This window comes from Heterodontus francisci, chromosome 13, assembly GCF_036365525.1.
Source record: "Heterodontus francisci isolate sHetFra1 chromosome 13, sHetFra1.hap1, whole genome shotgun sequence".
NCBI classification, from domain to species: domain Eukaryota; kingdom Metazoa; phylum Chordata; class Chondrichthyes; order Heterodontiformes; family Heterodontidae; genus Heterodontus; species Heterodontus francisci.
In genome coordinates, this window is record NC_090383.1 from 118382223 (window position 1) to 118395127 (window position 12905).

The 12905-nt window shown below is 42.3% G+C and overlaps 1 protein-coding gene across 3 annotated transcripts in view; it reads right to left on the reverse strand.

Annotated features, from left to right (window-relative positions):
• Window positions 1-12905, reverse strand: part of LOC137376636 (collagen alpha-1(XII) chain-like) — a 268726-nt gene that overhangs the window by 66047 nt on the left and 189774 nt on the right. For all 3 annotated transcript variants that reach the window (XM_068045570.1, XM_068045573.1, XM_068045571.1), the window contains 2 exons: window positions 10056-10198; window positions 8402-8511 (listed from right to left, as the gene is read on the reverse strand). In XM_068045570.1, coding sequence (XP_067901671.1) covers window positions 8402-8511; window positions 10056-10198 — 253 coding nt within the window. The remainder of the gene's footprint in view (window positions 1-8401; window positions 8512-10055; window positions 10199-12905) is intronic.

The following is a 12905-nucleotide window of genomic DNA, read 5'->3' on the forward strand; positions in this document are numbered from 1 at the left end:
TGTTCTCCTTGGAGCAAAGGAGATTGAAGGAAGGTTTGATAGAGGTGTTCCAGGTTATGACAGGTTTAGATACAGTAGATAAACCATTAGTTGCTGGTACTAAATCAAGAAGACACAGATTTAAGGTTTTGGGTAAGAGATACAGGGAACTTGCTGCCTATGAGAGTGGTGGAAGTGGAGGCAATCAATGATTTGAAAAGGAAACTGGATGGGCACTTGAGGGAAATAAACTAGTAGGGCTATGAGGATACAGCAGGGGAATGGGACTGACTAGATTGCTCTGCTGAGTGCTAGCAAGGATTCAATGGGCTGAATGGCCTCTTTCTGTGCAGCAATGGCTCTATGGCTCAAAACATGTGAAACTATCAAGTTCATCAATGCTGTCTACCCACTAAATCCTCAGAAATTGTGTCAATGTTCAAGATTAGATTAGATAGGTGGATGAAGAATGACAGGATAAATGATTTTGGAACATTGTCAGTAAATGTGACTAGAACTATTTGTCTACATGGAGGGTAAACACCGAAATGGAGTGGTTGGGCCAAATGGCTAGTTTCCATTTTCTAACAGGAAAAATTTGCAGGGCTATGGGGAAAGGAGGGATTGGAACTAATTGAAGGCTGTTTCAAAGAGCTGGCACATACACCATATGCTAAATAGCCTCTTGTCCTGCTATTCAATTCTATGATTCTAATTTCTGTACACTCATTGAGATTCAGTTAAGAACATGCAAATCTTCCTGCATAATCTTCCTCTTTGCACTTTTCCTGCAGGGACAGGGTGATCTGGAATTCACGTTCAGAAAGTAAAGACAAACACCCACCCTTTAATACAGATTGTCAATTGCCCATCAGTTGCGCATCAAAGACCTTGTGGATACAATGGCCCATCTGTTGACTCCCCGGAACCGGGACAGAGCCAATATCATTAGTGTTGAGGGTTCTGGTAACCCTCTCAGCCAAGGTAATGCAGTAATGATTACAGAGAGTGATGCAGGTCTATATACAATGGGCACAGTACTAGCAAAGATAGCACAGATACTGCTCCATTATTGCAGAACAGTTGGTCCCTTTCCAGTAATTCTTCCAAAGGAGTACTTCGTTGTCTCTTTTCTCTGCTCTCTCTATACAATGATAAGGTAAATTCTGCCAAAATGAGCACTCCACTCACATAAGACATTGCTGTTATTAACATGGCTAAAGGATTCAGTGCATGCACCCCTTCTTGAAGGACTCCTCATTGCACATCTTTATAACACTGTGCTAATTGTAGCTTTTCTTGTTTTAGTCAGCATGCCCATAGTAGTTGATTCAATTGCCTATTCAGCGATTTTACTGAATCCTGTTTTAATTCATGGCAATTATATAAAATATGAGGTTACCACCAAAACAAGCATTCTATTATAAACTTTAATATACCACAGACAGGATGAGTCCACCCACAATTATTACAAAACTCAAACTACCACAGCTACCATGCTCAATAATTCCTTGCTGTTGTGGATGTCTGGTTTGATCTTGTCAGTTTTGTTTCTCAACTTAGCACAGCTCCTTGAAACAGGTGAACTGGTAAAGAAAGCCAGGTTTCTAATCCAAGTTTGCTTTAAATTTAAAAGAAGGAACTTTCATTTATATAGCAGCTTTCAAAACCTCAGAATGTCCCAAAAGACTTTACAACTTACAAGCTTCCTACATTGCAACAGTGACTACATTTCATTGTAAGAAAACAATGCAGTCAATTTGCCACATGAAGAACCCACAAACAACAGAGAGATCATGGCTAATCATCTGTTTTAGGTGTCGGTTGATGGATAAATGTTGGACAGGTCACTTGGAAAACTTTCCTACAAGTAGTGAAGCAGGATCATTTACATCTTCCTGAGTAAACACACAGTGCCTCAGTTTAACAAGCTAACCAGAAGTGGTACCTCCAACAGTGCAGTACTCCCCCAGTACTACACTACAGGGTCAGCCTGGATTATGTGCTCAAGTCTCTGGAGTGGGACTGGAACCTATGCCCCTCTACCTCAGAGATAAGGGTACCACCACTGAACCATGGCTGTCATATGGTTAAATAGGGACATGGAATTCAGCATGCAGTGAGCAGTGATACCATCAGTCGATACACAATAACATATCCCTTTCTGAAACCATTCACTTAACTCCATATGCCTTTAATCGACTCCTGGCTATCAGTTATTCTAACAGAGACCCTTTATTGGATACATGTCTTGCAAATATTCTTATCTGTTATACTTCAGATTTTCTGACATACATCTCAATAGATGAGACTCCCTGTTGGGCGTGTGAAGCCATTGAAATAGCCCTGTAATATTATCCGTTGCAAAGGAGTCACAGATTGATGAGTATATTCACCAGTAGTCCCCAGAAGAACAAACCCATCCAACTGTACACTAACAATCCACAAGCTAAGTTGAAATAAACAAGACCCTCTCTATTCATTCAATCTCATCCTGCCATCCATCAACCCAAAGGCTTTTCAGCACATTGACTAGCTGTTCTAAGATTCTGGCCATAAATACCCTTTCTTGGTAACCCATTCCAGCTGTCAATTGGCTTTTATGCAAAGAAACACAAGCTGTTGTCTGTCTTGAGCTTAGGATAATGCAATGACTGGGAGTAGGCTTCGTACTGGAACGTACTGTCAGAGTTCATGCAAAGTGTGCAAACCACTGTGGCTTCACAGCCACGTTTTCCAATGGCTGCACACACCCCAATGGCTTGCTGTCCCAGCAATGTAGAACTGGACACTGTTTATCCTCCATATTATTACAACTACACTTCAAAGGACTCTGATTTTCCCTCAGAGGAGTGCGAAGGAGATTAAGCAGAACAACTATGTTGCATATCCCACTTACTTTGGAAGCGCTGCCAAGTTTCAGTCAAAAAATGGAAACCGCGTCAATATTTTCCTTCTACACGGCTCCAATTTATTCAAGTTTTAAGCTTTGAAAGAGAAAAAATATGGAATCTGCCCCCAGCTGACACTGACGATGTGATTAAAAGCAGTTAAGGTCCAGCAGACACTGAAAATCTGCACTTTTCCCCCCCTTTTCTCTTTTGGACTTCCCATTTCCGCTTTCCATTCATACTGATGGGATGAATTATAACTTTTTTTTGGGTTCGGTATGTATGGAACAAATGAGGTGAAATTGTCAAGAGTGTTTTGGAAAAGAGAAAAACAAAGAAGGCATCCTGGTCCTAAGGCATTAAAAATTAAAAGGGAATCGACAGAAATGGTGACTCCACCAAATATTGCCAGATTTTTGATTCAGAATAAGCAATATTGTTTGCCTGTGAGCTTGGGTGGTCTAACTATGGCTTGGAGTGGAACTGACAGAGAAAAAAAACAGGAGGTTTGCAGGTTCAATCTCCATTCCGGGTTGAGTTTTGGCGCTTGTTTATTGCCTCTCCTGGAGATTGGATGGAGGAGGTGGGGTGGTGGTGTTGCAGTGCAAACTCCACATTGTCTGTGGATGAGACATCAAGATTGCTGGTCTTGATGGGTTTTTTGCCCTTTTTCTATTTCTCAGCTGGGTGGGGGGGCACAATGGGTGGTGGGGGGGAACACTACAATTAGCTAAGAAGATAAGGATTAGCCAGGGCTCCAGCTCCTGATTGTTGCATCATGATTGCCCCTCCCATTTCATCTATAGACTCTGGCTGAGGATGAGACTGGACTCAGCTACTGATGAACCTCCATAGTTGAATAGCCTACTGACACCCATTATCTAGGTTCATGCATTAAGAATGGGCAAAATAGATTCCATAAATACACCTTTCAGGAAATAATGAAAAGGCTGGGGGCTTTTTTCCCTTGGTGATCTAATAGAGATCTTCAAAATTATGAAAGGCTTGGATAGAGTAAACGCAATTTTGGAAGAGCAAAACTAGGGGCCATCAATAGTAGGGAAATCAGAAGAAACTTCTTTACCCAGAGAGTGATGAGAAGATAGAACAGTGGGCAGCACAGTGGCGCAATGGTTAGCACCACAGCCTCACAGCTCCAGCAACCCGGGTTCTATTGTGGGTACTACCTGTGTGGAGTTTGCAAGTTCTCCCTGTGACTGCATGGGTTTTTGCTGGGTGCTCCGGTTTCCTCCCACAGCCAATGACTTGCAGGTTGATAGGTAAATTGGCCATTATAAATTGCCCCTAGTATAGGTAGGTGGTAGTGGAATTGTGGGGATGTGGTAGGAATATGGGATTAATGTAGGATTAGTATAAATGGGTGGTTGATGGTCGGCACAGACTCAGTGGGCCGAAGAGCCTGTTTCAGTGCTGTATCTCTAAATAAAATAAAATAAATAACAGAAAATAGTTGAGACGGATAGCTAATATGCATTTAAAGGGACATTAGATAAGGATATGAGAGAGAAGGGAATAGAAGGTTATGCTATTAGAGCTAGATGAGGAATAATGGGAGGAGGCTTGAGTGGAGAATAAATGCCGGCAAGGACTGGTTGGGCTGAATGGCCTGTTTCTGTAGAATACTATGAAACTTTCAAAAGAAAATTTGAAATATACCAGAAGAGAAAATTGCAGGGATATGGGGAAAGAGCTGGAGGGAAGTGGGACAAATTGGTTAGCTGTTCAAAGAGCCAGAACAGGCATAATGGGCTGAATGGCCTCCTTAGGTGCTGTAAAATTCTATGATTCCATGAGGTACTGCAATGCTGTCAGGATCAGTAGAACCATTCACCACAACAAGAAATGAAGGGGCAGGATGGGGATGAGGAAGAAGTATGAGAAGCTTATTTATTTAAAAGTGGGAGATACTTCACAGAGTGCTGAAGAGCTCTCCTGTTTTGTACCTCTACTTCATCGTTTATTACTTGAGAAGATCGTGGGTCATAGGAATTTACTCAACTCCTTCCTTCTCCCTGTCGAGACTGCCTTGTCTTGCAATACATTAGCTCATTAAGACTTTTTTTTCTACAGAGCATTTGCCAAGTGCACACTGCGTGCCAAATTTACAGATAATTGAAATTAACATACTTGCTTTTAAGTGCAGCCAGAGTATGCACCATTAATATTCTGGATTTTCTTGAAGAGTTGTGCACAGTATGACACACACACTCTGCTCTCTTATATTAGCATATGCTCAGAGCAAAGGCTCAGGCTAACAGCCAGAAATATTCCTTCCTCTGATTTTCCAAAAACAATCTTCTTATAAATGTTATGTGTTAATATTTCACTCTTCCATTTACAAGAGAGAAAAAATAGGAGTTGTTTTGATGCTAAAAGAATGCATTTGCTTTGTATCCAATAAATTACTTCTGCTGCATTTGGTTTATTCTACTTAATAGAAAGTGTTATTTGAATAACTTAGACTTCTTATACCGCTTGAGGCTTACACATCAAGCCCCAAACTCTGTTCCTCTGACTCAGACCCCTTACATAGGAGTAGAAGGAAGAGAGGTCCAGATTTCAATTACCCTTTGTATGAAAAAGTACTTCCTGATTTCAGTCCTAAACGGCTACCCTATCGAATCCTTTCAACATTTTACACTCCTCAATGAGATTATCCATCATTCTTCGATAACCAATGAAATACAAGCTAAGTTTATGCAACAAGTCCTTATAATAATTTAACCCGTTGAGCCTCAGTATCATTCTGCTGAACCTGCACTGCAGTCTCTCCAAGGTCTATATAACCTTCCTGAGCTGTGGTGCCTAAAGCTGAATGCAGTACTCCAGATGGGGTCTGACCAAGGTTCTACAACTCTGAAATATAACTTCCTCTCCTCTGAAAACCTTGTTCATTCCTCCTCCCTTCACTCCATTTCTGGCAGACATGTGTCCATCCACCTATGCTCCATGCCCTGGAATTCCTTCCTTAAACCTCTCTGTTTCTTCGTCTCCCTCTCCTCATTTACTTCCTTCCTTAAAACCCACCTCTTTGACCAAGGTTTTGGTTACCCTTCCTGAAGAATCCTTTTTTAGCTCGGCCTCTTTTTTTATTTGTCTCCATGAAGCACCTTGGGATGCTTATCTACCTTAAAGGTACAAGTTACTGTTGCTTCCAGCTCCAGGTTTAGTGGGAGAAGCCTGCGTCTTCCTGACAACAGCAATCTCCACAAAATTACAAATCTTATTTCTAGCCCATAACAACTTTTAGCAATGGGAAACAAAACCACAAGCCTGTCCCTTTTTTCACCAACTACACCAACTCAACTGGTCACTACATCCCTTAAGCCCTTCTCTCGACAGAAATATTTCCAATTGGCCACTCAACGTAATGACAGAGCCTACATCATCACCTTCTCTGGTTAACTTAGCTGTTGATTGGTTATTGGTTCATTAACTTTCTATTTGACTTCCTGAGCCTTTCCTGTCACATTTTAACAAAGAGATGTCAAATGGAAGGTCCAGTAGACCTGCTAGAGAAATCCACATGTGACTTTGATGCTTTTGTTTTAGGAGGTCAGCCTATTGTGCAAATAATTATTGAACTGATTACTCCACATTTCCAGCTACCCCCAATAACCTTTCACCCCCTTGCTTATCAAGAATCTATCTATCTCTGCCTTAAAAATATTCAAAGACTCTGCTGCCACTGCCTTTTGAGGAAGAGAATTCCAAAGACTCTCGACCCTCAGAGAAAAAATTTCTCCTAATCTCTGTCTTAAATGGGCGACCCCTTATTTTTAAACAGTGACCCTGAGTTCTAGATTCTCCCACAAGAGGAAACATCCTTTCCATATCCACCCTGTCAAGACCCCTCATGATCTTATATGTTTCAATCAAGTCATCTGTTACTCTTCTAAATTCCAGATACAAGCCTAACCTGTCCAATTTCTCCTCGAAAGACAGCCTGCCCATTCCAGGTATTAGTCTAGTAAACCTTCTCTGTACTGCCTCCAATGCATTTACATCCTTCCTTAAATAGGGAGACCAGTACTGTACACAGTACTCCAGATGTGGTCTCACCAACGTCCTGTATAGCTGAAGCATAACCTCCCTACTTTTGTATTCAATTCCCCTCGCAATAAATGATAACATTCTATTAGCTTTCCTAATTATGTGCTGTACCTGCATACTAACCTTTTGCGATTTATGCACTCTCTGCAATCTCTCACCACTTAGATAATATGCTTTTTTATTCTTCCTGCCAAAGTGGACAATTTCAAACTTTCCCACATTATACTTCATTTGCCAGGTCTTTGCCCACTCATTTAACCTATCTATATCCCTTTGTAGCCTCCTTATGTCCTCTTCACAAGTTACTTTCCTACCTATCTTTGTGTCATCAGCAAATTTAGAAACCACATCTTCGGTCCCTTCATCTAAGTCATTTATATAAATTGTAAAACGTTGAGGCCCCAGCACAGATCCTTGTTACATCCTGCCAACCAGAAAATGACCCTTTTATGCCTACACTCTGTTTCTTTTTATTTTTTATTTATTTAGAGATACAGCACTGAAACAGGCCCTACGAGTCAGTGCCGACCATCAACCACCCATTTATACTAATCCTATATTATTCCCATATTCCTACCACATCCCACAATTCCCCTACCACCTACCTATACTAGGGGCAATTTATAATGGCCAATTTACCTATCAAATTGCAAGTCTTTTGGGTGTGGGAGGAAACCGCAGCACCCGGCAAAAAACCACACAGTCACAGGGAGAACTTGCAAACTCCACGCATGCAGTACCCAGAATTGAACCTGGGTCGCTGGAGCTGTGATGCTAACCACTGCGCCACTGTGCTGTTAGTTAGCCAATCTTCTATCCATGCCAATATGTTACCCCCTACACTATAAGCTTTTATTTTCTGAAATAACCTTTGATGTGGCACCTTATCAAATGCCTTCTGGAAATCTAAGTACAATACATCCATCGGTTCCCCTTTATCCACAGCATATGTATCTCCCTCAAAGAACTCCAATAAATTGGTTAAACATGAAATCCCTTTCACAAAATCATGTTAACTCTGCCTGATTACCTTGAATTTTTCTAAATGCCCTGCTATAACATCTTTAATAATAGTTTCCAACATTTACTCGTAAGGAGTAACATATAGACACTCAGTGAAAGCAGGGCTGTCATGACCTTGTGTTTGCTCCCTATGCTCACATTTGAAGAATGGCAATTTGGAGCATAGTACTGGGGTGTCTATCAGGTCCCATGGAACTCTGCCCCAGTGAAAGGCAGCACCTTCAAAGGCAGAGGAGTTAAAATCGGAACAACTGCTGACAGAACATACAATAGCGAGATGGCTAACAGCACTTGTCTAGAGGCTACATTCCAGCGAATTCTGACTCTCCAATGACTCATGAGCAACACTGTGACATAATCACAGGAATATAAACACACTGCACTGAGGGGAATTAAAATGTCAGCAGCAGAATGAAAGACAAATAAACACTGACCTTGTGAAAATTGCCATAAAAAAGTTTCTTCACATCTTCATTGTCAAACGTGATGGTCTGAGACTCTCCTCTCTCATCCTTGTTAAAGTATGACAGTGTTTTACTGTTGCCTATGGTTTGGAGGAGAAAACATTAACAGGTGGTATTATAATATAATGTATTAAATGAGAGGCGCATCCTACTGAATTAACCCATTTAACTGTACGGGAGATTGTTCAGTATGATGAAGGGCTTAAAACACCAGGAGACACAGGTTTAGAAGTAATGAAGTTGGAAGTGAGAATGACAGTCAGGCAGACATTTTGTACACAAAGAATAGTTAATTATTTTCATAAGTTTCAACAAAGGGCAGTGAGCTGGAACAGTATAATAAAATCTGGAGAGAGAAGGAACTTAGTGGACATGGGTGGAGTGTTGATAGATTTTTGTTAGGTAAGTGTATCAAGGGATATGATGTCAATATGGATAAATGGAGTTAGATACAGATCAGCCATGATTTAATTGAATGGCAGAGCAGGCTCAAGTAGCTCAAAGCCCTACTCCTTTTCCTGTGTTCCTAAAAAGTGCTGAACATCTTGAAACTAATGACCTTCTTGGGGTACAAGATCCCGAAGGGCTACCTGGATCTCATGTCATAACTTTATCTGCTTTGGTTGAATGCAGCCATGAAGGGATTTTTAAACAAGGGTGGGACTTAAATATCACTGTAGGAACTGGTTAAGTTGAATTCATTTTGGAACACTGCTGAATGTTATATGAACCCAATAAAATCCTTCAGGGAAGGTTAACCTGCCACCCTGGTCTAGTCCATACCACACATGACTCCAGTCCCACACTATGGGCTGGATTTTGTGCTGAAGGCAGGGCTCCCAGCACCAGGCCGAAAATACGGGGGGATCCCCGCCGCTGCCTTTTCATGCCCCCCTGGAGTGATCCTTTGGTCTTTTTAAATCATAGATTCAGGTCCAGGATCCCTGTCCCTTTAAAGATGAGGATTCTGCCTCCAAGAGCTGCCGGCCAATCAGAAGGCTGGCAGCTCAGCAGTATCGGCAGTGCCACCGAGAGTGGTGGCCACTGTTGGTACTGCAGAGGCCGCGGACGAGGCCCAGCGCTGGAAACCCAGACCAGAGGTAGGCGAGGCGGGGTCGCCGAGGCCAGTCCGGAAGGCCCCACCGAGGAGGCATTGCGGGGCTGGTCATGTCGTCCAGGGGAGGGGTGGTCCTGGAGAGTAAAGCTGTTCCCAGTGGGAGTTCTCCCTAGGCCTCAATTTTCCCATGAAGGCGGGACCACCCCACCCAAAGCCCACAGGGAGGGCGCATCTTGTTGCAAGACACCGCACCACTCCCATCCCCCCACGGCTAGTAAGATCCCAACGGCAGCAGGAAGAAGCCCTTAATTGGCCACTTAAGGGCCTCAATTGGCCTCTGAGCAGTAAGGCCGTCATCAGCCTATCCCACCCCTAGGAAGATCACTTTGCAACGGGGAGGCAATGGGCCCTATGCCCCGCAGCTGGGTTTAATGTGTCTTCCAAATAAAAAGAAGATCCAGGCAAACTTCACTAATAAGGAAAGGTCCAGTGTCTCAGTATAAACCCACAGCACTGATATCCACTTACTGACAGCTGCTGGTTCATGCATTGGGAAGCACAACTCACCATCAAGAAGCACTCCAACTTCTGGCTTGTTATCTTGGTCCATGATCTGCCAAATGGCAAAAGGCTCAGAGGTGGTTGTTGGGAGAAGGCGGAAGAGCATCATAATGGTATAGGTTGGTGGCAGACCATCAGGGTGAACTTCTCTGTTTTATAATAAAAGACATTTCGTTGGCCAGCCATGAGGTAAATAACCGAAAAGATGCAATAAATGAAAGATTTGCATTGCTATAGCACCTTATCATGGCCTTCGGAACTGTTCATATACAATGCGTTAATTTTGAGTTACCGTAACGGCTGTTGGAAATGGAGAATGAAGTTAATTATTCTGAAGGCTTGGCCCCTCTTTTATCTAATTGTTTTTGAGGAGGTCGCAGAGGAATTTCTGAAGGAGAAGCCCTGATCTGCTCGGCAGGGAGAAGGGGAGGACTGGTATATGACGGCACAATTCAAGAAAAAGATGGGGCAAGTGAACATGGGCATGATAGCCTCTGCTTCTTTTGGATATATAACATAGGCAAAGAGAGCAGCCATTTTGCATACAGCAAGATCATAAAAACAACATAATGAAAAATCAGTTAATCTGTGTTGGTTGAGAAATATTGGCCAAGACAGCAGACCTCAACAACAACTTGCATTTATATAGCACCTTTAATGTAGGAAAAAGCATATTACAGATGAAAACTGACCCCAAGTCAAAGATGGAGATATTTCCCCTCCCATGGGATCTTTAATGTCCATCCAAGTACAAACATTTTTAGGCAGTTGGGCCCTCAGTTGTTCCAAAAAAAATGTCATCTCTTACACTGTAGCATTCCCTCAGTACTGCACTGGAGTGTCCGCCTTGATTATGTTGACATTCATCAGACACATGGTGGAATATATGAACTCTACTGGCACTGCCAAACTGTTGAGGTTTTCCATAGAGATTTGTGAAGAAATGGCATTTCTGAGAAAAATATTTTTCTTCCAAAATTCCCAAATAGGCAAAAATTGCAAGGATAAAATACTGTCATATCTATTCACATAAATTCATAAACTGGGGGAGGTTACCCTGTGCATATAGCAAAAGGAAGGCTCTAGCTAAGGAGTACTACTGCGCTTCTCCAATTTTGAATAGATGAAATTATACTGAATTCTTCTTTAACTTCAGTACACACTCCTCTACTTTTCTCTCAATTCCCTTGTTTACCAGAAGCTAGAAGCGATAGCACAACTGTGGCTGAGAATCAGAAATAGCCTATTCTGCCCATCAAGTCTGAACTAGTGCCTTTCTTCACATGAGCCTCACTTCCTGTTCACTCCCAACATCCATTCCTATCCCTTTTTTCCCCAAGAAAATAAATTCCTTTGGAAAGGAGTTTATAGACTTTCCTTAAAGGAAAAGTTTGTTGCAGAAAATTTCATAGTCTAAGCAGCTGGCTATAAGAAAACTGAAAACCTCAAATACCAACAGGGGTTTAAAACTGTGAATGGAAAAGATATGACCTCAGTATAATGTCTCATCTGAAGAACAACACTCTCATAATACAGCGCTTCCTCAGTACTGCATTGAAGTATTAATCTAGATTATGTGCTCAAGTCTCTAGGGTGGAGCTAAAGCCACCAGCTTCTGACTCAATCAAGAGTGATATCGACTAGGCCAAGCTGTATGCATATCTATTCATTGGCTATATTTCCTTTTATACAATGTGCAGCAATATTTGCAACATTATACAATATTTCCTGCAAGTCTCTTAACTGACACCTTATCAAATGCCTTCTGAAAATCCATATATACATCACTTTACCAGAGACCTTGTGCAAACAATCCAACCTTGGATTCTATCCAACTAGATTAATCTCCCAAGAGTAACTTTGGTATAACAGTCCCATACCCATTGACAACCAAACAAGTGTGATATTTAATGAGTTGAACCCACCTTGTGAAAACTTTTAAGATATTCATCCATCCTCCCAAGTGCATTATTCAACTGTGGTCTGTTGCCCTCCACAGGCAAAAGCCAATGCCAGGCTCCCTCTGCTACCAGCAATGAAATACTAAATCCCTAGATTTTGTGGTCGTAATGACAACAAAACTGCCAGTGTTCTCCGTCATTACCAACTTCTTGGGCCAGATTTTCAAATGCAGGCAAGGTCAGGACCGGATGGGGACATGGTTTAAAAATCGCAATCCCAGAGGGCGTCTCCGGATCTCAATGTCTCAGGGACAGATTCCAATTTTTACAATGAGGGTGGGGTGGGCAGAGAATGGGGAACCTGCTTGCCTCTGATTAATGGCCCTTTAAGCTCCTAGAGGAACTTGTTAAGGAACCTGGGGAGGTCAGGACTGCAATTTTCAAATGGGATTTCGGTGAAACCGGACAGTCTGGTACACGTTAGTGCACAGCTGTCGGGTTCACAGTGGGGCAAATGGAAACTTTCTTTTGAGTTTGCAAATTCTGGACTGTTGGAGATCTAGCGCTGGATCATATGTATTCCCTCAGTTTTGGGCAGTTGAACACCGTCTTATTCTTTTGCGCTGCTGACCCTCTTACTCTCTTCAGCAAGGCAGTGGCAGGACCCATTATAGCTGCAATCTGCTTTTGCCGCATGTGCTCTGCAGGCAGCTCCTGCCTCCTGGAGATGCTCGGCATCACTAATTGGGCGTCAAACTCGCTTCCTGCCCAATTAGGGCATTATCATTTAAAAATAGTGTCACATGAGTGATGCAGTTGAGGTGCAGGGTCAGACCCAGAAATTATCCAAGCATTGGGTTCCCAATCCCATTTTGAAAATCCCTTGTGCCTGCATAAATGCAGTTAAATTTGGAAATCCAGAAGTTGCTGTCAGTGATTCCCTGAACTTTCACAC